The 26,864-nt window shown below is 41.7% G+C and overlaps 1 protein-coding gene across 3 annotated transcripts in view; it reads left to right on the top strand.

Annotated features, from left to right (window-relative positions):
• The window catches only part of necab1 (N-terminal EF-hand calcium binding protein 1), a 139,987-nt gene that overhangs the window by 75,774 nt on the left and 37,349 nt on the right, over positions 1-26,864 (top strand). For all 3 annotated transcript variants that reach the window (XM_063061488.1, XM_063061475.1, XM_063061482.1), the window contains 2 exons: positions 15,210-15,346; positions 25,870-25,991. In XM_063061488.1, coding sequence (XP_062917558.1) covers positions 15,210-15,346; positions 25,870-25,991 — 259 coding nt within the window. The remainder of the gene's footprint in view (positions 1-15,209; positions 15,347-25,869; positions 25,992-26,864) is intronic.

The following is a 26,864-nucleotide window of genomic DNA, read 5'->3' as shown; positions in this document are numbered from 1 at the left end:
TGAGCTCCAAGTCGGAAAAAGTACATTCGATCCTTTATTATGAAACCAGCAAAGACGAATGATCTTTAGTGAATAAAAAAAACTAACAAAACTAAATTAGCAATATAACAAGATAAAAGTAATTAGCATTAAAATTAGCATAATTAAGCATAAATGGCAAAATAAGCAGTCAACAGGAAATCTCATTCCTCATCTGCCTCCAACTAACAACTAAACGGAACCTACTAAGACAAAGTGTGAATATATAACTATATTCACTTGCTTTTCTACCATGCCGCAACGTGCCAAATTGCTCCTAATAAACACACAACACAAAATACCACACAGACAGAAAACAAATACGTGGCTCCTATATGCCCAATGATTGAACACAAGAAGTAGGAGCAGGTGTAGGCCTTCTGACCCATTAAACCTCCTCTGCTATTCAATAGCCTGATCTGGCCATGGACTCATCTCCACCTACCTGCCTTTTCCCCAATAACCCTTAATTCCCCTACTATACAGAAATCTATCCAACCTTATCTTAAATATATTTACTGAGATAGCATCCACAGAGAATTCCACAGATTCACCACTCTCTGGAAAAAGTAGTTCCTCCTCATCTCCATGCTAAATTTACTCCCCCGAATCTTGGTGGCTATGTCCCCTAGCTCTCGTCTCACCTACCAGTGGTAACAACTTTCCAGCCTCTATCTTATCTATCCCTTTCATAATTTTATATTTCTATAAGATCTCCTCTCATTCTTCTGAATTCCAGCAAGTACAGTCCCAGGTGACTCAATCTCTCCTCATAGTCTAACCCCCTCATCTCTGGAATCAACTTGGTGAACCTCCTCTGCACCACCTCCAAAGCCAGCGTATCCTTCCTCATGTTAGAAGACCAGAACCTGAGGAAGGTTATGTTGAAATGTTCCCACAACCTATGGTCTCACTTTGAAGGACTCTTCCTCTAATATTTTTCTCAATATTTTTTGCTTATTTATTTTTTTCTTATTATTATTTCTTTCTTTTTATATTTACACAGTTTGAACACTGGTTGAATGCTTAAGTTGGTGCAGTCTTTCATTGATTATGTTATGGTTATTATTCTATTATGGATTTATTTGAGTATGGCCACAAGAAAATGAATCTCAGGGTTGTATATAGTAACGTATACGTACTTTGATCATAAATTTACTTCAGACTTTACATCTGCTTGCTCCAGTCTACCATCTTCATCAACTACCCTTCTTCTTAAGGCAATTCCTATGCAATTGCAAGAGAAGCAACACATGTCTTTTCACCTCTTCCCTTCATCCAGAGATCCAAGCCGTGTTCCCAGCTGAAGCAGTGATTCACTTGTACCTCCTCGATATCGCATGTATTTGTCTCTTGAACCATGGAGAAACAAAACCTAGACTGGTGATTACTTTACAGAGTGAACCTGTATTCAGCGAATAGGGACAACCTTGAGCTTCCTGTTGCTTGCCACTGCAATTTTCCATCAGTCAAGAAAGGCTCGAAGGATAAACGAGGAAATAAGAGACTGGTGTGCCTGACGTCAGTTGTGGATAAATTATTGGAAAGTATTCTAAGGGACAAAATATACAATTATTTGGATAAACAGGACCTGATTAGTGAAAGTCAACATGGTTTTGCATGTAATAGTGTATGCCTAACCAATCTTATACTTTTTCAGGAGTGGTTACCAGGAAGGTTGATGAAGAATAGGCAGTGGATATTGCCTGCATGGACTTTAGCAAGGCCTTTGACAAAGTCCTCCATGGGAGGTTGGTCTGGAAGGTTCAGTCACTTGGCATTCAGGATGAATGTAATAAATTGGATTCAACATTGGCTTAGCAGGAGAAGTCGGAGAGTGGCAGTAGATGCTTTCCTCTCTGACTGGAGGCCTGTGATGAGTGGTGTGCCACTGGGATTGGTGCTGGTTCTGCGGTTGTTTGGCGTACAGAATATATAAATGATTTGGATGATAATGTGGTCAACTGGATTAGCACATATGCAGATGGTATGAAGAATGGGGGCATAGTGGACAGTAAGGAAGACTCAAGTTTGCAGCAGGATCTGGACCAGCTGCAGGATCTGGAACTTAATGAAGACAAATGTAAGGTGTTATACTTTGGGAGGACAAACTAGGGTAAGACTTACACAGTGAAGAGCAGGGCACTGAGGAGTATGATAGAACAAAAGGATATAGGTATCTATAATTCCATGAAAGTGGCATCACCGGTAGACAGGGTTGTAAAGAGAGATTTTGGCACATTGTTCTTCATAAATCAAAATATTGACTACAGGAGTTGAGACATTATGTTGAAGTTGTATAAGACATTGGCAAGGTCAAAATTGGAGTATTGTTTGCTGTTCTGGTTACCTACCTACAGGAAAGGTATCAATAAGATTGTAAGAGTATAGAGAACATTTACAAGGATGTTCCCTGGTACTGGAGGACCTGAGTTACGGGGAAAGGTTGAATAGGTTAGTATTTTATTCCTGTAGTATAGGAGAATCAGGGGAGATTTGATAGGAGTATACAAAATTATGAGGGCTATGGATAGGGTAAATGTATGCAGTTTTGAGCACCATATCTAAGAAAGAATGTGCAGACGTTGGAGATGGTCCAGATCAGGTTGATGAGAATAATCACAGGAATGAAAGTGTTAATATAGATTCAAGATTCAAGATTCAAAAGATTCAAAAAACTTTATTGTCATTCTAACCATACATCAGCTCTGCAGGGCAGAATGAGACAGCGTTTCTCAGGGGCAGCACAATCATAACATAACAAATGCAACACTAAATAATAAACATAACAATAAATAGTAAAACACAACAGCCACATGCCAGTTAAAATCAGTTATAAGTGTCCAGTGCAAGTTAAAAGTGTCCAAAGCAGAGTCAGGTGGAGCAACTATTTAGCAGTCTGACTGCCTGTGGGAGGAAGCTGTTTAGTAGCCTTGTGATCCTAGTCTCTATAGAACATAGAACATAGAACATAGAATAGTACAGCACATTACAGGCCCTTTGGCCCACAATGTTGTGCTGACCCTCAAACCCTGCCTCCCATATAATCCCCCAGCTTAAATTCCTCCATATACCTGTCTAGTAGTCTCTTAAACTTCACTAGTGTATCTGCCTCCACCAATGACTCAGGCAGTGCATTCCACGCACCAACCACTCTCTGAGTAAAAAACATTCCTCTAATATCCCCCTTGAACTTCCTACCCCTTACCTTAAAGCCATGTCCTCTTGTATTGAGCAGTGGTGCCCTGGGGAAGAGGCGCAGGCTATCCACTCTGTCTATTCCTCTTATGAGGAGCCTTTGGTTGCTTTTGGCCTGTTCTCACTGGAATTTAGAAGAATGAGAGTAGATCTCATTGAAACCTGCCAAATATTGAAAGATCTAGATAGAGTGCACATGGAGGGGATGTTTCTAATTGCTGGAGAGGGAACAGGCTCAGAATAGAAAGACATCCCTTTAGAACAGAGATGAGGAGGAATTTCTTTAGCCAGAAGGTGGTGAATGTGGAATTCATTGCCAGTCACTGTGGTAGCCAAGTCATTTGGGTGTATCTAAAGCGGGTAAAGGTTCTTGATTAGTAAAGGCATCAAAGTTTATGGGGGAGATGCCAAGAGAATTGGATTGAGAGGAAAAATAAGTCTGGTATGGTCATCTGGCAGAGCAGACTTGATGGGCCACATGGCCTAATTCTCCTCCTACATCTTATGGTCTAAAATATGAGATCATTGTGAATAATTTTGCAAAAGTGTAATACCTGAATAGTAAATTTAGTAAGAATAGAAATACACAAAATTGTGGAGGTACTCAGGACCTGAGTGCCCTTCTGTTCACTGTGCAAGTCCTACCCTCAGGTCTCAGTCTGAAACGTTGGCTCTTTATTCCTCTCCATAGATACTGCCTGACCTGCTGAATTCCTCAAATATTTTTTGCACATTCCTCTAGATTTCCAATACAGTATCTGCAAAATCTCTTATGTATTAATTTAGTCTAAGCAACATCTTGCACAAATTTGTTTCTCACCAAAGTGTCAGCACTAACTACTTGTGTAGTAATATATCATCTTCCCTACTTACTCCTATATCACCAAAAGATCAATGTTGTTTAATCCCCAAAACATTACTTATTCTCTGGTCATCAAAAATAAAAATCATCACCATCACAATCATCAAACATTTGTTCTACTTATTTCTTTAATCATTGTCAGCATATTCCCTAATATCTCTGATCATCAGACCCATTCCAGTACAATGAAAGGCCTTCTGGCAGGATGAGCTGTCACCAGGCTATCAGGGCAATACATCCCCAGAGATGCATCTCCTGTCTTAGGAGGCCTGTAGAAACAACTGAGACAGCAATGTGGGCAGACCCCCAAGAGCCATGTGGCCTCAGAGGAAGTGTGGGATGAAGTAGGGGGAAAGGGATGTGACCACCAAACACAGGCTGCATTGAGCAATATGCAGCTGATTAAATACAGTAGTTTGAAATAAATTATTTTAGATGGTTGTCATCTGGAATTAGTCATGACAGAATTAAAATAGCCAGTCATTTTGATCTAGGCTACATTTGCCTCCACAATTTAGATAACCATGACAAATCAATATTTTTGATGTAATCAGATGGAAAGGGGATTTATGCGATTTACTATTCATCTATTGGATAATTAGGTCTTTTAATTTAATGAAAACTCAAGGAATGTTCACTCGTCTTGAAATTAACCAGTGAGATGTTAATGATCAAAAGCTTAATCTGTAATTATTTATTATTTCTCCAAAGAGAAATGAACAAAAGTGAAGCAGAAGAGAGAAGTACTTCAACCAAATACATTAAGTTGTTATTTTACAATAGTAAACATTAGCAATAATAGTTGATGAATGCACAGCCAATAGGGATCTTGCCTCAGCTCTAGGGCCTAGGGTCTGCACTACCTATGGGGAGTTTGCATTTTCTCCTTATGACCACATAGGTTTCCATGAGGTTTTCTCCATTCCAAAGTGTACTGGTAGATTAATTGGTACCAAAAAATATCCCTTGCTGTAAGTAATTAGCATATGAATCACAACATAATTGATTTGCATGTGAGAAAAAAAAAAGTTGCAATGGTTCAAGAAATTAAGGAGAGGGTGTGGGATTGATAGGATTGCTTTATTTCAAGCTGACATGGATCCTACTCCCCCCAGCTCATCACCTTGACCTCTACTACTCCAACTTTGTACAACTTCTCTTTATAGCTGATATTCTCCAATCAGGGCAACATTGTAATGAGCCTATTTAGCACTCTTTTGATGGTCTCTACATCCTTCCTGTAATATGGTGACCAGAACTGCAAATTGGCCTAACTAAAGTTTTATTCAATTGCAACATGACTTGCCAAGTTTTATACTCAGTACCCAAATGATCAAGATAAATATGACATATGTCCCTTTTACCACTCTTCCTACTTCTTTATCACTTCCAGGGAGCTGTAGACTTGCACCTCAAGATCCTTTTGTACATCAGTTCTCCTTAGGGTTCTGTCAAGTACGAGATACTTCGATCTTGTATTTGACCTCCCAAAGTGCAACGCCTCATACTTGTCCATCTGCTATTTCACCACCATTATTTCCAACTGATCTATACCCTGCCATATCCTTTGACAATCTTCCTCATGTGACGGGGTCCTGAATTACCCCTATGAACTGTGCCCGGTTACCCCTATAAACTGTGCTTTTGGAAGAGAGAGAGGGAGAGAGAGGGTTATTTAAAACCGACACGTTGTTTTGAAAGAGAGAAAGAGAGATGAAGACTACTCACAGCTTGTTTATACTTCCCAAGGACATTGCCTGCTTGCATTTCTTACACACAGAGAGGAAGAAGGAGTTATTTGAATGACAGCTGGTATCCAGTATGGTGAGATAAATAGGAGGTCAGATGATATAGATCTCAGACACATGTTTTGGACACTGAATGTGCTTTGTGTGCCCACAGGAAAAAGTGGGTTTTTGGAGGATCAATCAGTCGCTCTTGCAGTGAAAAGGAAAGGGGTTGACTGGTGGGGAGTCGTCCATGTGTCCACCCTTGCCTGGGTGATAGCTCCACCACAGAAAACTGGTCCCCTTTGTTGTGGTCACAGTCAATGACTTTTAAAGGATTTTGGAGGACAACGAGAAGATCGACGCATCAGCCCAACTGAAGACTCAAATCTCTCCCTCTCTCTCTCTCTCCATCACTACTCAGCTTAACACCACGAACTGAACTGAACTGAATTTTACACATCATCGTAAGACTGTATCTTTTTACCCCTAGACTTGAAGAAGCTTGATTTTTCACATATATTTCCACACTTACTGATTTACTTACTTATATATAATCATTGCTAACCTGTTTGATTTATCTACATTTATATTACTGTATTGCGTAGTTACTAATAAACGGTATTAGTTAATAACAATACTGGACTCCAAACTGTTTTCTATTTCTGCTGGTTCTTTATGCCCGTCATGGGGTATGTGACACTCACTGTGCACAACTCCACGAATTTTTGTATTGACTGTAAACTTACTAATTAACCCACCACATGTTTGGCCAAATCATTTACACATCACAAACAACAAAGGCCTCAGAGCTCCCATCAGAATAATACTCCTCCATCACCATCCTCTGTCTTCTATGGCCAATTTTGATCCCAGTCCACCCAGTCTCCATGAATCCTATGTGCCTTAAAAGGATTTCTATTAGATTCTGGAATGGCTCTAGAGGACTGGAATATTGAATATGTCACTCCACTCCTTAAGAAGGGAGGGAAAAGACTGGTCCATGCCAAGACTTTCTAGACATTCTCCCTGGGTGAAGCCAAGTTGCCGACCCCACTCCTGGAGTCCATCATGCTGTTTGACAACGAATTCACCAGAATCCTGGCGGACTTTCCATCGGTTCTGGCACCGCAGTTCACGGCAGCCATGCCCAGACACGGAGTACAGCACCACATTCCAACCCAGGGACCACCCCTCCACGCCCGCACATGAAGGCTCCCCCCAGACAATCTTCGACTGTCAGAGGAGGAGTTCAAGAGGATAGGGGAAATGGGGATCGTACGGCGGTCCGACAGCCCATGGGCCTCCCCTCTGCACATGGTGCCCAAAGCAGCCAGGGGCTGGAGACCATGCAGCGACTACCGCAGACTGAACGAGGCTACAATTCTAGACTGCTACCCTGTGCCACACATACAGGACTTTGCAGCAAACCTGCACGGGCAAATGGCTTTTCCAAAGTAGACCTCATCCGGGGATACCATCAAATCCCGGTACACCCTGAAGACATCCCCAAAACAGCACTCATCACCCTGTTCAGCCTGTTTGAATTCCTCCGAATGCCGTTCGGCCTGAAGAATGCCGCACAGACATTCCAGCAGCTAATGGATGCGGTGGGACGTGACCTGGACTTTGCATTCATCTTTTTGGATGACATCCTCATAACCAGCAGTAGTCATCAGGAGCATCTGTCCCACGTCCGCCAGCTCTACTCCGGCCCGAGTGATTTCGGCCTCACGATCAACCCAGGCAAATGCCAGTTCGGACTCGACACCATCGACTTCCTGGGCCACAGGATTACCAAAGACGGGGCAACACCTCTGCCTGCCAAGGTAGACGCGATCTGCCTGGCCCAACACAGTCAAAGGCCTGCAGGAGTTCGTTGGTATGGTGAACTTCTACCACCGTTTCCTCTCCTCAGCAGCCCTTTGTTCATGTGCCCTTTGTTCACCCTGATGTCGGGTAAAGGCAAGTACATTACTTGGGACGAAGAGGACGCGGTCACTTTTGTTAAAGCCAAGGAAGCCTTGGCAGACGCCACGATGCTGGTGCACCCCAGAACAGATGTTCCAACCACCCTCACAGTGGACACATCCAACACAGCAGTCAGTGGGGTACTGGAGCAACTCATCAAGGGGCAGTGGCAACCCCTGGCATTCTTCAGCAGGCACCTACGACCACCCGAACTCAAGCACAGTGCCTTCATCCGGGAGCTGTTGGCACTATATCTGGCAATCCAGCGTTTCAGGTACTTCTTAGAAGGCAGGCTGTTCACCATGTTCACGGACCACAAACCGTTGACCGTGTTCGCGAAGGTGTCTGATCCCTGGTCGGCCCACCAGCAGCGACATCTGTCCTACATCTCCGAGTACACGACGGACATCCAGCATGTCTCGGGAAAGGACAACATCGTGGCAGACCCTCCTGTATGACGTGGCTACTGGCCAACTTCCCCATCTGTCCCGGCAGCCTGGCAGCGGCGAGTGTTCACTTCCATACACGGCTTGGCACACCCATCTATCAGGACAACCATCCGGTTGGTCTGCAGCAAGTTCATATGGCACATACTTCGCAAACAGGTCAGCGAATGGGGTGTGGTGGGAAAGCTGTTGGAAAGGATTCTTAGAGATAGGATCTCTGGGCATTTAGAGAATCATGGTCCAATCAGGGACAGTCAGCATGGTTTTGTGAAGGGTAGATCATGTCTAACAAGCCTGATAGAGTTCTTTGAGGAGGTGACCAGGCATACAGATGAGGGTAGTGCAGTGGATGTGATCTATATGGATTTTTGTAAGGAATTTGACAAGGTTCCACACAGTAGGCTTATTCAGAAAGTCAGAAGGCATGGGACACAGGGAAGTTTGGCCAGGTGGATTCAGAATTGGCTCGCCTGCAGAAGGCAGAGAGTCGTAGTGGAGGGAGTACATTCAGATTGGAGGATTGTGACTAGTGGTGTCCCACAAGGATCTGTGCTGGGACCTTTACTTTTCGTGATTTTTATTAACGACCTGGATGTTGGGGTAGAAGGGTGGGTTGTCAAGTTTGCAGACGACACAAAGGTTGGTGGTGTTGTAGATAGTGTAGAGGATTGTCAAAGATTGCAGAGAGACATTGATAGGATGCAGAAGTCGGCTGAGAAATGGCAGATGGAGTTCAACCTGGAGAAGCGTGAGGTGATACACTTTGGAAGGACAAACTCCAAGGCAGAGTACAAAGTAAATGGCAGGATATTTGGTAGTGTGGAGGAGCCAGAGGGATCTGGGGGTACATGTCTACAGATCCCTGAAAGTTGTCTCACAGGTGGATAGGGTAGTTAAGAAAGCTTATGGGGTGTTAACTTTCATAAATCGAGGGATAGAGTTTAAGAGTCGCGATGTAATGATGCAGCTCTATAAAACTCTGGTTAGGTCACACTTGGAGTACTGTGTCCAGTTCTGATCACCTCACTATAGGAAGGATGTGGAAGCATTGGAAAGGGTACAGAGGAGATTTACCAGGATGCTGCCTGGTTTAGAGAGAATGGATTATGATCAGAGATTAAGGGAGCTAGGGCTTTACTCTTTGGAGAGAAGGAGGATGAGAGGAGACATGATAGAGGTGTACAAGATAATAATAGATCGAGTGGATAGCCAGCTCCTCTTCCCCAGTGCACCACTGCTCAAGACAAGAGGACATGGCTTTAAGGTGAGGGGTGGGAAGTTCAAGGGGGATATTGGAGGAAGGTTTTTTACTCAGAGAGTGGCTGGTGCATGGAATGCACTGCCTGAGTCAGTGGTGGAGGCAGATACACTAGTGAAGTCTAAGAGACTACTAGACAGGTATATGGTGGAATTTAAGGTGGGGGCTTATATGGGAGGCAGGGTTTAAGGGTCGGCACAACATTGTGGGCCGAAGGGCCTGTATTGTGCTGTACTATTCTATGTTCTACGTTCTATGAATGGGCCAAAACATGCACACAGTGCCAAACAGCCAAGGTGCAGCGGCACACCAAAGCTCCGCCGCAGCGGTTCGAACCCACCCGCCGGAGGTTCGACCACATTCATGTGGATATCATGGGGCCCCTGCCAGTGTCCCTAGGAGCGCGATACCTCCTAACTATGGTAGACTGGTTCACGAGATGGCCAGAGGCGATCCCGCTCACCGACACCAGAGCTGATTCCTGCGCCCGAGCGCTGATTGCAACCTGGGTAGCACGCTTCAGGTTACCGGCCCACATTACCTCCGACAGAGGCGCCCAGTTCACCTCCAGCCTGTGGTTGGCTGTGGCCAGCCTGTTGGAAACACAGCTACACCACACAACAGCCTACCACCCATAGTCGAACGGACTTGTGGAACGCTTCCACCATCACTTGAAGTCGGCTCTCATGGCCCGCCTGAAAGGGCCTAACTGGGTGGACGAGCTTCCCTGGGTCCTGCTTGGAATCCGCACGGCGCCCAAGGAAGATCTGCACACTTCGTTGGCCGAGCTGGTGCACGGCGCACCCCTGGTCGTCCCAGGAGAGTTCATACCAGCCCCAAGGGGGCAAGAGGAAGAACCCACAGCAGTCCTGGACAGACTACACAAAAGGCTCGGTAACCTGGCCCCTGTACCGACTTCACAGCACGGACAGATCCCAATCTGCGTACCCAAAGACCTGCAGAACTGTAAGTTTGTATTCGTACGAAGGGGGGCACACCGGGCACCGCTACAGCGGCCCTACGAGGGGCCGTTCAAGGTGATCAGGATCAACGTGTCCACGTACGTTCTGGACATTTGGGGGAAAGAGGAGGTTTTCACGGTGGACCGACTCAAACCGGACCATGTGGACTTGGCGCAGCCGGTCGAGGTTCAGGCACCGCGGCGCAGAGGCAGACCTCCCAAACAGAGACTGATCCAGACTGTGGATATTGGAGGGTGTATCGTCGGTTCTGGGAGGGGGGGAGGGTTATGTGGCGACCCACTTTCTACGCAGGCGAACTGGCTCACAAAATGGCGCACGCGTCTCTGACATCATTTCTGCCCGGAGAGGGCGGGAACAGAACTGCGTAAAAGCCAGTGCCGCGAAGTTGGAATAAGCTAGTCTCGAGTGCAACCTAGAGACGGCGTGTCGTTATTTCTAGCTCTGTGTGTAGCACATTGCCACACTAGCATGATTAGAAGATTAGCTGACTGGCAGGTATCAAAGAGTGGGAATAAAGAGGGCCGTTTCTGTTTGGCCGTTGGTGACCAGAGGTGTTCCACAGGGGTCAGTGTTGGGACTGCTTCTTTCCACATTATACATCAGTGATTTGGATGATGGAATTGATGGCTTTGTTGCCAAGTTTGAAGAATATTACAAAGATAGGTGCAGGAGCAGGTAGTGTTCAGGAAGCAGGGAGTCTTCAGGACTTGGGCAGATTAGGAAAATGGGCAATGAAGTGGCAGATGGAATACAGTGTAAGGAAGTGCATGGTCATGCACTTTGATAAAAGGAATAAAAACATAGACTACTTTCTAAGTGGGGAGAAAACTCAGAAATATGAAGTGCAAAGGGATTTGGGAGCCCTCGTGTATAAGGTTAATTTACAGGTTGAGTCAGTGGAAAGGAAAACAAATGCGATGTTAGCATTCATTTTGAGAGGAGTAAATATAAAAGAATGGATGTGATGCCGAAGTTTTGTAAGGCATTAGTCAGACCGCACTTTTGGACCCCCTATCTAAGAAAGGATATGCTGGCATTAGAATCCTGAGGAAGAGCACTTGCAGTTTTCTCTGGGCTACTGCAGAATGCACTTGGACAGATAAATTATGACATCGTTCAGAGCTGTGGAATGCCAAAAACTGCACAGTATTCATTAATTATTGTTAGAACCCACAGGGTCTGACAAGTGCAGCAAAAATGAGACGGTCAGCAAAAATGCAACTGTGTTTTTATAAATGTCCACAATGTAAAGCCATATCTCTACTCCTCCAGTTTGAAATGGATCAATGCTCTACACTAGAAATGAAAGGATTTGTAGATCTACATTTTGAAAGTTAGCTTCGTCCCTTACAATTCCTGACTGCATATTGGGCATACGGGTACTTGTGCATGTACAACACACTGACTTTTAACTTTTGACATACGCAGTCTATTTAGCTGCTGAGAGATATTACAAAAAGAGCTTCATAACATACAGATGTAGGTTTTAATAATATGTCCTTAACAATAGAAGCTTTACAATTATTGATAAGCTGTTTTAAAAGCTTTATAGTAGCTTGCCATTTTCATGGAAGTGAGTTTCTTGGCATATTTTAAAAGTCTCCTTTAAGGCCAGATCAGGCAATACCTGCAGAGGGAGAAGCAGAATTAATGTTTGAGATCATTGACTTACATCAGTAATAAGCAAGGTTAGAAAGCAAATATATTTTAAGGTGCTGAGTACTGGGAGGCATGGGGGAACAAAGGGAATGTTTATAATGGGGAAATCAAGAGAGACTGTCTTGGAAATTGCTGACAGCTGAGAGAAGGTGGAGAAGGCTCTTTTATAGCAGCTGATTTGTCTGAATGAGATGTATGTAGGAGAGAATGAGGACAGAAAAAAGATACACTAAGTGATGAACTGCGACTTACAGAACACAGAACCTGCTGGAAATCTAAAATAAGAGAATCAGAATCAGGTTTAATATCTGAGCAACACACATCAAAGTTGCTGGTGAACGCAACAGGCCAGGCAGCATCTCTAGGAAGAGGTGCAGTCGACGTTTCAGGCCGAGACCCTTCGTCAGGACTAACTGAAGGAAGAGTTAGTAAGAGATTTGAAAGTGGGAGGGGGAGGGGGAGATCCAAAATGATAGGAGAAGACAGGAGGGGGAGGGATGGAGCCAAGAGCTGGACAGGTGATAGGCAAAGAGGATATGAGAGGATCATGGGACAGGAGGCCCAGGGAGATGGGGGGGGAACCCAGAGGATGGGCAAGGGGTATAGTGAGAGGGACAGAGGGAGAAAAAGGAGAGAGAGAAAAAGAATGTGTGTATATAAATAAATAAATAATGGATGGGGTACGAGGGGGAGGTGGGGCATTAGCGGAAGTTTGAGAACCGGGTTTATATCACCCGGTTTACATGGTGAAATTTGATAACTTAGCAGTAGCATTACAATGCAATACACGATAATAGAGAGAGCAAAGAAAGCTATGAATTACAGTCACTGTGTGTGTGTGTGTGTAGTGCAAAAGACAGGAAATAATAAAGAAAGTAGTGAGGTAGTGTTCATGGGTTGAATGTCCATTCAGAAATTAAATGGCAGAGGGGAAGAGTTGTGGCATCCGTTAATCTCGCGAGACCATGGATCTGTGCCTGGAAAGTCTTGCTTCAGTCTGTGTTAGGGCAGCGTCTGTTGTGGCTGTAGAGTCCCACATGGGAGTGACAGTCTCGGCTGCAGCGACTGCACTTGAAGGCGCCAGAGGGGAAGAAACCGTTGCTAAATCATTGAGTGTGTGCCTTCAGGCTTCTGTACCTCCTTCCTGATGGTAGCATTGAAAAGAGGGCGTGTCCTGGGTGGTGAAGGTCCTTAATGATGGGCTACCTTTGTGAGGCACTGCTTCTTGAAGGTGACCTGGATACTATGGAGGCTATGGAGAATCCTGGAATCGCATATGTGTTGACAGAGAGAGACTGTTAACTTTGCAAACTGAGGACATTTCAACAGAACTGGCTATTTTGAAAGAAACTGGAAGGCTGGTTATCTAGAGAGTGCACTTTGACCTCTCTATCTTTCGTGACTTGCACTTTTCGAACATAAATGCTTAACAGCAATTAGTATCAACATCGAATTCAACAATTTCTGATAACCACTTAATCCAGATCTGCCAAATTAGTACAGAATGAGAGATTTTAAATTTAATCACAAACAAGAGAAAATCTCCAGCTGCTGGAAATCCAAACAACACACACAAAGTGCTGGAGAAACTTAGCAGGCCAGGTGGGATCTATGGAAAAGGGTATAGTTGACGTCTCGGCCAGAAACATTGGCTGTACTCTTTTCCGTAGTTGCTACCTGACCTGCTGAGTTCCTCCAGCATTTTGTTTGTGTTAATTTTAAATGTAAATTGCCTCCATTGCAAGTTGAGTTCTACAATTGCTTTCATGTGCCTGCCCAACATTTCCTCCTATTTCTGTTTACACTTCCTGTTGTCCTACATAAATTTCCTGTGATGTTTATCTTGAAATGCTGTTGAAATATGTTACTTGTTTTGTTTTTTATATGATTTATGCTTATTTGTGAAATACTAACACACCCATGTTTAAATAACAAATCAATGTTGATTTACTTGAAGAATCTATTTAAGTCTACCAAGTAAAAAATACTAACCCAATTCTAAATAGAAAACAAATAGTAAACTTTGTCGTTTTGACTATCAGAATTTTGGTAGGTGATTTGTCATAGGCAGAGGAAAATGACAAAGTACCAACAAATTGCAGGGATGAGAACGTTGGCAGTGTGATCATTAAGTTTTCAGACAATATCAAACTTGGTGGTGTGAAAGAGGAAGTTTAAGGTTACAACAGAATCTAGAACAACTGGAAAAGTTGGCAATAGAATAGCGTATGGAATTTAATTCAGGCTAATCCAAAGTGATGCATTTTTGGAAGTTAAACCAGGGTAGGATCTACACAGTAATTGATAGCCCTGTGTGGTAAGACAGAGGGAAGAGGTTATATAGTTTCCTGAAAGTGGAACACAGATAGACAAAGTGATGAAGATGGCATATGGCACACTTGCCTTCATTGGAGGGTTTCTGAGTCACTGAGAACAAGAGTTCTGTTGTAACTAAAGGGTGGTGTTCAGTTCTGGTCACCATAGTATAGGAAGGTTGTGATTAAAATAGAAAGGGTGCAGAAGAGATTCACAAGGATGTTGGTGGACTGAGAGTCTGAATTATAAGGAGACAATGGCTAGGCAGGAATTGTTTTCCCTAGAGTAAAGGAGGCTAAGGGGTAATTTTATAGAGGTTTATAAAATCAAGAGAGTCATACACGTTGGATGGTTGTACCAGATGTCGTAGGTTTAAAGTGAGAGGGAAAATATTTTTTCACATGGAACTGCCAGAGCAAGCAGTAGAAGCAGTTACCATTACAGTGTTTAAAAGACGTTTGAGCAGGTACATAGAGAGGATAGGTTTAGCAGGATATGGGGCAAATGTAGGCAAATAAGATTAGCTCAGGAAAATATCTATGTCAGCTTGGAAGAGATGGGACAAAGGGCCTATGTTCACGCTGCATGATAATTTGCCTCCGACTATGAGAGACCAAACGTCTAAGCCTCCGAAAAATCCATTTCCTCCCATACTTTAACTTTAAATGCATTAACAGTTCAATGGCATGTATTTCAATCTGCAACTGACATCTTAAATTCAGTTATTATTTCTCAGTGGACGGTTTCAATATAGCGTTTATTTTTGTGCAGGAATATCAGAATTCGAGTAATTTGGAACAGTTTGTGACTCGTCTTCTGCTGAAGGAAACCATAAATCAGTTTCAGTCTTTGCAGAATTCCTTGGAATGTGCCATGGAAACAACAGAGGAGCAAACTCGCCAGGAAAGGTGAGCCTAAAATTAGCGTTGCCACTTTGTTTTACTACTGCAGTTTATCTCTATATTCTGTATTCATGTAGTATATTTCCATAAAAATGCAGGCACAATATTCACACACCGTTCTTCAATATTCTTCCATTTTCTCAATGTTTCTGTTTTAATGGTCTTAAACATAGAACGTAGAATAGTACAGCACAGTACAGGCCCTTCGGGCCACAATGTTGTGCTGACCCTCAAACCCTGCCTCCCATATAAGCCCCCATCTTAAGTTCCTCCATATACCTGTCTAGTAGTCTCTTAAACTTCACTAGTGTATCTGCCTCCACCACTGACTCAGGCAATGCATTCCATGCACCAACCACTCTCTGAGTAAAAAAAAATTCCTCTAATATCCCCCTTGAACTTCCCACCCCTTACCTTAAAACATACATTTTACATCAGAAAAAAAATTAGAAGTTGTCTATAAAGACCAATATCTTTCAAAACCGTTCTGTGGTCATGACAGAGAATCCAGGATGGTTTGTTGTCTCCCGGGTGCCAGGGTCAAGGATGTCTCTGATCGCTTGCATGACATTCTGAAGTGGGAGGGTGATCAGCCAGATGTCGTGGTGCACATCGGTACCAATGACATAGCAAGAAAGAGTGAGGAGGTCCTGGACAGTGAGTATAGAGAGCTTGGTAGGAAGTTGAAATGCAGGACCTCAAGGGTGGTAATCTCAGGATTGCTACCTGTGCTACGTGCCAGTGAGGGTAAGAATAGGATGCTCTGGAGGGGGAACAAGTGGCTGAGGAACTGGTGTAGGGGGTAGGGTTTCAGATTTCAGGATAATTGGGACCTCTTCTGGGGCAGTTGGGACCTGTACAAGAGAGATGGGTTACACTTGAACTACAAGAGGACCAGTATCCTTTCAGGGAGGTTTGTTAGTGCTGTTGGGGAGGCTTTAAACTAGATTTGCAGGGGGATGGGAACCAGACTGCCAGAGCTGACAGTGTGGCTGGGGTGAAAATAAGTTAAGTTAAAAGTTCAAGCAAAGCCGCTAATAGAAAGGTTGTGAGTGGTGGTAAAAATCTTCTGAGGTGTATATATTTCAATGCTAGGAGTATTGCGGGGAAGGCGGATGAGTTGAGGGCGTGGATTGACACATGGAATTATGACATTATAGCAAATAGTGAAACTTGGTTACAGGAGGGGCAGGACTGGCAGCTAAATATTCCAGGGTTCCGATGTTTCAGATGTGATAGAGGCAGAGGAATGAAAGGTTGGGGGGGGGGGGGTGGTATCATTGCTTGTCAGGGAAAATGTTACAGCAGTGCTCAGGCTGGACAGATTAGAGGGCTTGTCCACTGAGTCCTTATGGGTGGAGCTGAGAAACATTCTAGAAAGCCTCACACTTAGATTTTGCTGCAATCTTCCTATTTAACATTCTGATGCTGCAGAAATCTGGTGCAATATGAGATCGGTGAGCATGCCAGAATAGGAAACAAATCTGCGCCAGTCGAACAAAATTATATGCAGCAGCACTGGCGCCCATCCATGATTCAGTCACAGCGACATGCTTAGAAATAAACACAGGAAGTATTAGGTTAGTAGGAATGAAGCAGAAGAGCTTGCCTGCAAGGAAATTTCAGAGTATACAAGAACTATATCTGTAATGGAGAACTATCGCTTCTTGTAAAAAGTATTCAAGACATGTGGCACATGTGCTAGCAGTCTCTCAACAGCAACGTCACTCCTACATCGCACACTGGTTATATCACTGCTTCACACCTGTGCCTAAATATATATTACAGTTCTCTGAAGTGCACTAACAAAGTTGCCAAGCCAACAATTTTATAACTCCTCTATAATATGTTCCCTTTCTGATCTTTCTGGAAAATCTTAATGAATTTAGATGGGCAATTAGCATTGAGATTAAACCTCAAAGGCAGCAAGTGAAAGATGTTTTGATTGCAGGACCACAATGTAAAACTTAATTTTATAAACGGCCCTACATTATTTGGGTTTGTCCTGATTTGCTCTGTAACTTTGTAAATTGCAAAATCCCACGCAACCTTCTGAAGCTGTTGATGTACATAATTTACCTGGGATGTTAGTAACTCTCAACCATAATATGACACTATGCCTAACAAGCAAATCTTCATATGTAGAAGAGTGAAAATTATTTACTTGTTTATTTATTGATATACAGCGTGGAACGGGCTCTTCTGGCCCTTCGAGCCGTACTGCCCAGCAATTGCCCGATTTAACCCTAACCTAATCATGGGACAATTTACAATGACCAATTAATCTACATCTTTGGAATGTGGGAGGAAACCGGAGCACCTCAAGGATACCCACGCAGTCACGGAGAACATACAAACTCCTTACAGGCAGCAGCAGCTAATGAACCTGGTCCCCTGTACTGTAAAGTGTTGTGCTGACCACTCGTACCCTGCCACCCTCTGTACGTATGAAACCGGTCATGAGTTCCCAAGCTCTTACTTATACATTGATCTCAGCTTCTTTGAACATGACACAGCATAGAAATCTGCAGCACATTACAGGCCCTTCGGCCCACAATGTTGTGCCGACCATGTAACCTGCTCTAGAAGCTGCCTAGAATTTCCCTACTGCTTAGTCTATTTTCCTAAGTTCCATGTACCTATCTAAGAGTCTCTTAAAAGACCCTATTGTATCCGCTTCCACCACCATCGCTGGCAGTGCATTCCACGCACCCACTACTCGGTGTGGAAGAACTTACTTCTGACATCCCCCTTATACCTACTTCCAAGCACATTAAAACTCTGCTCCCTCGTGTTAGCTATTTCAGCCATGGAGAAAAAACCTCTGGCTATCCACACGATCAATGCCTCTCATCATCTTACACACCTCTATCAACTCACCTCTCATCCAAGGAGAAAATCCCAAGTTCACTCAACCTAAGGCATGCTTTCCAATCCAGGCAACATCCTTGTAAATCTCCTCTGCACCCTCTCTATAGTATCCACATCCCTCCTGTAATGAGATTACCAGAACACTTATGATTGAACTGATGACTTGTGTTTAAACTGATGACTTATTTCAGTCTGAGAGAGCACCAAAATTAGAAAACTTATTACCAAGGTTGAAATGAAGAGACATAACCTGTCATAGTAAGTGAATACTGTTAATCCCAGAATACTCACTATAAAGGATAGGTCTGAATAAGATTGGAACGTTGTTTGCTTACAAATTAAAAGCAGTTTTAAAATGTCTTCGGTACAACAGAATAAAATTACAGTTCTCTCCTTTGCAAGTCATTGGAACAGAAAATGCTAGAAGCATTCCACAGCTCAGGCAGCACTTTTGGAGAGGGAAGATAATCTGACCTATCATCAGATTATCTGCCTTTATAATATGAACACTCCAGATTATATTTTGTGATCTTGTTAGCTGAAGAAACTGAAAGAGATCTTTTTTCAACAAAAATCCATTTGTAACTTCAAAGAAACTATGTAATTAACTGATGCTTTAGACTCATAGAGTCAAAATGCCTGTGTTTATTGCTTGGAAGTGGGAGTGGGAGTAACTGTGCCCACTGAGCATTTCTTTTTTTATTGTGATTTTATGTGGAAAAAAAAATCTTTTCGAGGAGAGGCATAGACTGTAGGTAAGTTTTATTTTTGTAATTTATTCTTTCTCTCTTACTGCATATTTAGGGCAGTGGAGTTGCCAGGCAGGATAGTGGAATGCTCCTCTTGCAGGATGTGGGAAGGTAGGGAGACCTCCAGTGTCGCTGACAACTACACCTGCAAGAACTGTATCCAGCTGTCGCTTCAAACACTCCGTGTAAAGAAGTTGTAGCTGGAAATGGGTGAGCTGCAGATCATTTGGGAGGCTGAGGGATTGATCAATAGAATGTGTAGAGAGGTGGGTACACCCATGCTGTTGGACACCGGTAACGGCATGTCCATCTGGAGGGGAAAAGGGGATAGGCAGCCAGTGCTGTTCTCCTCAACAACAGGTATACTGCTTTGGATACTGTTGGGGGTGGCGGGGGTCAGGGAAGTAATGGCCTAGCAGAGGAAAGCCACAGTGGTCAGGTCTCTGGCACTGAGTCTGGTTCTATGGCTCAGAACAGGATGGAGAAGAGGTGAGCTGTTGTGATAGGGAATTCATTTGTTAGGGGAACAGGAAGGAAGCTCTGTGAACGGAAGTGAGATTCCTGGATGGTATGTTGTCTCTGAGGTGACAGGGTCAGATCGAATTCACAGCGTTCTTAAGTGGGAGGGTGAGCACCCAGAGATTGTGATCCACACCAATACCAATGTAATGGGTGTGGGGGGTGATGGGGTCCTGAAAAATGCGTTCAGAGAGTTAGGTACAGTTAAAGGAGAGGTTTTTCAGGGTAGTGATCTTATGATTGCTATCTGTGCCATGTACTACTGAGGCTAGAAGTAGGAAGAATAGACAGTTTAACACACAGTTAAGGAGTTGGTGCAGGAGGGAGATTTTTGGATCATTAGGCTCTCTTCCAGGGAAGGTGGGGCCTGAAGAGAAAGGACAGTCTGTACCTGAAATAGAGGGGGGCAAATATTCTACCTTGAAGGTTTGCTAGAACTACATGGGGCGGGTGGAGTTGGGGGGTGGTGTTAGTTAACTAAAGTTGCAGGGGTTGGGAACCAGAGTGCTAGAACAATAGTGGAATGGTTGTAGAGAAACACAGGAAATTTGTTAGAACCTAGGGAATCTTGGTTTATGAAAGATATTGAGGCCCTGGTTAAGAAAAAGAAGGAAGTACATAGCAGGCAGGAACAAATGAGGTGCTTAAGGAGTATAACAAATGCAAGAGAACACTCAAGTAGGAAATCAGGAGGGGTAAAAGAAAGCATGACTTTGCTGTAGTGGACAAGGTGAAGGAAGATCCTAAGGGCTTCTACAGATATATTAAGAGCAAAAGAGTAATGAGGAACAAAATTAGTTCTCTGGAAGAACAGAATGGAAATCTCTGAATGGAGCCAAAAGAGATGGGGGAGATCCTAAATGGATTTTTTGTGTTTGTACTTACTCAGAAGATGGACACAGAGTCCTTAGAATTGAGGCAAAGCAGCAGTGAGGTTGTGGATGCTATACAGATTACAGAGAAGGAGGTGTTAGTCGTCTTGTGGCAAATAAATCCCCATGTCTTGACAAGGTATTCCCTTGGACACTGTAGAAGGATTTAAAATGTCCTTAGTTACTGGTGAGATGCTGGAGGATTGGAGGATGTAGCCAGCCATTTCTGTTCCTTTTTTAAATCTATATTATTATCACCCTGTATTCATTGTTTATGAAACCATGAATTTCATACATTTTCTGCCTTTTTCTTTAACCATTTTTCTCTTCCTCTTCTGAAGAGATATGTGCTGCACTTTTTTTTAATATCTCAAACGTCTCCTCTTGCAAGGAGAGAAATGTGTTGTGCTTTGTTTTTACTTGACTGTGTCTCTCCTCTTGTAAAGAAAGTGTTCTGCTCTTTCTTGTTAAACACAAATGTCTTGCTGCACTTCAACAGGCAGGTCGATGTCTGGATTCATTTTAAAACTTACTCGTTGCCTCTGTTATGGTTTGTACCGCAAAACAAAAAACTAATCAAAAGAAAAACATGGAGCCAGGGATAACGTGTCTACTTCCTCCTTACTTTTGTGAGGCGGGCAATTATGACGTGGTGACACAATGACGTCTGCCATTCACGTACTTCTACACGTAACCCGTAATGCATTATGTAAACAATGAATGCTTGATCAAACAATATATTTACAATACTATTCAAATATTACTGAAATATTAAAGGCACAACAAGTAAGTTGGTAATTATGCCTCAGGGAGACCAAAGGTTTCCAAAGGGACCAACATGCCCAATGTGCTACTATAAACACAAACTAGTAAAGGTTCCTTAGGGTTTCAGCACACCTTTCTGTCTGCTCTTTGCAGATCTAATCTAAATTACGGAGTTCCAACTTCTTATCCACTCTTCAGAATATGCAGCACTTTGTTAAGTAGCACTATTCATGAAAATAGAATTTCTTATCCGAGACAAGAGTGTCAAATGAAATTTATTTGAAGGTTTTTGCACTTGTTTGCCAATAACAGTGCCTACATTCATTTTCCCTTTTCAATTTTCCTGAGAGATCTTTTTGAACTCCAGATTGGAGATTGGGTGTTGTTTTAGGGATTTTTATTGAAAGGACATATTCACTTAGTTAATATTTAGTCTCTGACTCTAATTAAACGTGTGTGTGTGTGTGTGTGTGTGTGTGTTTGTGTGTGTGTAAAAAATCACATTTTAAATAAAGCTCACTTGTTTTCACCAGAGTATCGACGTTATCAGTAGAGAAGATGTCAGCTGATCAAATCTTACCTAATTTTGAGGGCTTTTTTGAGCAACAGTGTTTTATTGTTATGAAAATTAAAAGAAATGTAGATGCTGGAAATCTAAAATAAAAATAGAAAAATTTGGGAGTAGGAGAGATACGCTATTGATCAGATTCAGTGAAGAGGTTTGCTCCTACTATTTGACAGCTAACCTCTGAAAAATGGTTGTGATTCCTGATTCTACTCAGCTTCATATTCCATTAAATTTTCCAGCCTGCATCCATATGGTTGACACCCTGCAAATGGAAATGCCAAGGCAGAGTAAGGGGCATATCATTCCACAAGGCTAAATCGTGACTTCTGAAAATAGTGGCAATTCTGTGTAAAGAGAAAACATGTGTACCTTAGAAATTTATTTGTTCTCCTAACTTAATAGGTCATATTTGTGTTGATCAATTATATAATGAGCATCCTCGCCCTGTAGTCCTGCAAATTGTTTTCCTTTCAAGTATCTATCGAGTTTCTTTTATTATGCCTTGACTGAATCTGACTGCACTAACCCATCTCCCTAGTGCATTCCAGATCCTTCTGGCACACACTGCATAAAAGTGTTTTTTCTCATGCCATATTTAATTCTTTAGCCAATCATCACCATTATTTGACTACAGATTCTAGATCTTTTTGGTAATAGAAGCAATATCTCATTATCTTAAAATTCAAGTTATAAGTAAATTTATTATCGAAGTACATTTATGTTACCATATATTACCTTAAGATTCATTTCCTTGCAGACATATGCGGGGGAAAAGAAATATAATAGAATTTTATGAAAATTTATGCATAAGCAGACAAAGTCTGACCAACAATCAATGTGACAAACTGCACATAAAAATAATACTGAGAAAATGAGTTGTAAAGAGGCTCTGAAAGAGAGTCTGTAGATCAGAGCAACAGTTTGGTGAATGAAGTTATTCACATTAGTTCAGGAGCTGAATGGTTGTAGGGTAATAACTGTTCCTGAACCTGGTGGTGTTGGTTCTAAACATTCCCTCCAATGGTAGTAGTGAAAAGAGGGCATGGGATGGATGGTGGGGGACTTTGGTGATGGATGCTGCTTTCTTGTGACAATGCTCTATGTAAATGTACTTAATTGTGGAGACAGCTTTATCTGATAGACTGGGCTGTATCCACCAGTTTCTGCAGCCTTTTCCATTCCAGGGTATTGGTACTTCTAAACCAGGTCATAATGCAACCAGTTAGGGTACTCTCCACTGTGCATGTATAGAAGTTCGTCCAAGTTTATTAGTGACCTGCCAAATTCACGCAAATTTCTAAGAAAATAGAGCTGGTGTTGTTCTGCCTTTGTGAAGGGTATTCTGTGTATACTCTTCATGATCTATAAACTCTTTGAAGGTATTGTCAGTTACCTCAGGGTATATTGGAAAGTTATTTGCTGTTGAGCTTGGAATAAAATGTGTGGTATTTTGGGCCTTTCCAAACTCTTCAGACAAAATCATTTACTATTCCGTCATCTGCTGAACAATAAATACTCAGTCACCATGAGGCCACGCTACTCGAATACTCTGCAGCAGCAGGAGGAATAGAAGAAAGAAACGATAATGAAGTAGGCGAAGAACAGGAAGCCAAGATTAGTGACAAAGAATGGCCTTCACTATAAGGTGTGCTTCCAGGGCATATCCTAAGATTCGCTGAGAAGTCTCACTCCTTTTGCTCAGAACACAAATAAACAAAGTAGCAGGACATGTCCCAAAATCCTCGTTGAGTGGAATGCAAAGTAACAAGAATCATTTGGCAATGGTACCTTTAAGTCTCACCAGTTCCTCTTCACAAATGATATTTGCATTGTCTTTTCCTCCAATATCAACATCCTTAGAATCATTATTGACCAGAAAACTGTTGTAGGCACTGAATTGTTGTAACTGCAAACCAATATGAAGCTATAGTAGAGTCTAAACGTCTTTATTTCTCAAAACTGCTTCACCATCTTCATGGTTTAATTAAGGACAGAAGATCTCTGCAATTTAACAATTTAAATGTATGAAACAATGTCTTCTATTTGCCTCAATAAGCCACTTAAAAGATAATGAAGAATGCTGTACCTTATTTGGTAGAAAGAGACCTGTTGTATTGCCATCTTTGTGAACTATATGGAATCCTCATTGTGGTTCATTGCAGACACGATGAGTAAAAAAATCCATCTCTGCCAGAAACAGTAGCTTAACAAGGACAATTATCATCTAAATTGATTAAAATCTGCAAAGTGAATTCCAAATTATAATCTCCAAGCCTGAGAAAAAGAAAATCTGTCACCTTCCTGTATGCTTGCTAAATGGTTCTTCCCCAGGTTCAGCAATATTGGAATTCCCTTACAAGTAATGCTGTGTGATAGGAATTCAGCTCCTTGTCTTCTTCAGTGCCATGTAGAAATATTCCTCTCAGTAATGCTGTTCATCATGAGTGAAAAAGAATGAAGAGAATCCTTCAGTCCATTTCCCACGATGTCTTCCCTCTGTCAGTGATCATCACAATAAATCAGCTGACATGAATACAAGCCAGTCAAGGCCAAACCTGTGCATTTGTTGACTAAATATCCTTGTGTATATTCTCTTCGTATCTATCCTCCATGTGATACTGAGTAATGCTCTAGTCTGTAACAAGCTGTTTGATGTTTACTGTATTGAATTGAAGACTCCTAATGTCATGTGAGCTAATAGAAAATAAAGATTGCAGTTTACAGCTCCTAAGCCAATATACCAGGTGCAAGCCCAATATGGTTTTGTAGAAACATTGAAACAATTTTTGTGGGTCCACTCCACAGTGCCATTTTATTTGATATTCTCAAATACAAATGTTCCCTTATTTTAATTACGGAGGGCCAAAAAACTGCACAAAATGTATTTTCTATGGGCAGATCTGCAGGGTTTTTTAAATCTTCATCACACTCACGCCATACTCTGAATTTAGGATTGTTTGTTATAATTTATGACTGGTATTGGAAATTTTTCAACTGAAATAAAAGCACTTTTGCCCAATCTTATTGAAAACTGTATATAATTAAATATTTTGCAAGTTGTCTTTTGTTTAATAGATTGTCCAGGAGCTAACTGTTGTGGAAAATAACACCAAGTACCATGTGAAGCACTTAAGCCCATTTTATTGCTGCAAGAAGCAAAAATAGATTTTGTAGCTGTTATTCAAGTTAGGTCAAACAATTAGAGCATTTTCAGAATGAAAGTTTCCTACCTTAGGAATGTTTGTAATTTATTTATTCAATGGAGTGGAGACTGATTACTTTTCAATGTATGGGTGATACAATGTAAATACCAAACTTAAATTTGCAAAAGTAAATCGTTAGCTGATTCAGTTGTTGTAGGGGCTTGATTACTATGAGGAAATTTACTTGAGGAAAGCACATCTTTCTGGCAAGGTACATTTACAGATTAAGTTGACATCATGAACTAACACAGTTTACCACCATTTAGATGAGTCCATAGTTAGTCAAATTATTCAAATACTTTTACATTTCTATGTTTCACTCTTTAAGGAAGCTTGCTGTGAACCATTCTGAAGGGAAACTGAAAGAAGTGAGACAGATAGAGATAATTTTCTACTTTATAAAACTGGTTTCATGGACTTCATTTCTCAATGAAAACAGTATGAAATGAGCTTTCCTCTCCATTAGTTGAGACAGACTATCATAAGTTTCTTGCAATTTCTGCAAATTTATAAGCTTAGTCACCCAAAAATCAACTCCGTAAATCATCCAGCTGCAGTGCAAGTGGACTAATTGTCACTGATGCACAAGCTCAAAGCGCTGCTTGAGACTCATCATTCATCAAAGCAAAAAGTAATACAAAAGGACAAAAGTAAGTGTAATGTTTAATGAATAAATAAATTATGAGGCTTCATAGAAGCATTTTCTAACAACACTGACTAATAATGGCCAAATTGACATTTATGTGACTGCTATAAAGTGAAGATATTATGCTCAGGCAGCTTTGAGAAAAGGTTTTACTTCCATTAGGAACAAATTCATTCAAATATAAATCTTTCCCTGCTATTTCTCATGCGTATAATAAGAAGTTAAATAGCTTCACTGTCCTTGAGGAATATTTCTAAACTTCAACATCATGTTTTGAAATGAAAAGGTAGAGATAATATCAACAGCAAAACTAACTGCTATTTTTTTCATTTATAGACAAGGTCCCGTGAAACCAGAGGTACTTTCAATTAACTGGTCAGGGAAACGTTCCGTTCGAAAACTTAAGAGAAATAATAGCCTGTCTCCAAATAATACCAACTTCAGCATCTTAAATTCAGGTACTGTACTGTTCATCTGATATTTCAGTATCTCAAAGTGCAAGGTGTATTTATTATCAAAGTACATATGCTGTATACAACCTTGAGATCTGTCTTCTTGCAGCAAGCAGCCTTAAGACAAAGAAACACAAGAGAACATATTAAAGTATTTATAAATTTACCTTCATTTAATTTTGTCTTTTTATCATAATTCTGTTCTGCACCATGATCTTTGATGTTTTTTTTTTGAATTTAATTAATAAGTATGTTAAGGATTTGAAGAGAAGTCATTGATCATCTTCCCGATATTGACTATCCTAACATTTTGACATTATAGTATGAGAAAACTGAACTGTTGCCAGGAGTGCACTTTAACAGAAGATGCATATCCCGAAGCAATACTATCAAAAAGTTAGATGATTCTAAAGTAGCTTCTATTGAATTACTAATTTCTCAGTAGATCAAAGGAAGCTACAAAGAATTGAAATAAGATGAGGGAATAAGATAAGACCTGGTAAGTACAAAAAAAAATTATCCAGAGCTTTCAAAGCAAATTGAATTCTGTGTGAGAGCCCTGTTGGCAGCTGATGGAGTAACATTGTTTCAGATTGCTCCTACCCTGTTTACTTAATTGACTCCTACCGGTCTTTTTTTTTGAAACCTTATTATAATACCTTAATACTGACTGGGAGAAGAACAAAAGCTTCTGCAAAAGAAAGAGGAACAGAAGATGAATCCCCAGTCACTTTGGATTCAATCAGTGACTTCCTTAAAAGGCAAAAATCGGAATTTTCTGAGGAGTTTCAACGACTTAACGGCAAATTGGATACAATTCAACAAATTTTGTCTGAGCCTGAGAACTGAGTTCAAGAAAATACTGCAAAGCTGATGACA

This window comes from Mobula hypostoma, chromosome 1 (assembly GCF_963921235.1).
Source record: "Mobula hypostoma chromosome 1, sMobHyp1.1, whole genome shotgun sequence".
NCBI lineage: Eukaryota > Metazoa > Chordata > Chondrichthyes > Myliobatiformes > Myliobatidae > Mobula > Mobula hypostoma.
Note: the sequence above shows the minus strand (reverse complement) of the source record. Positions and strands in the feature narration are given on the sequence as shown.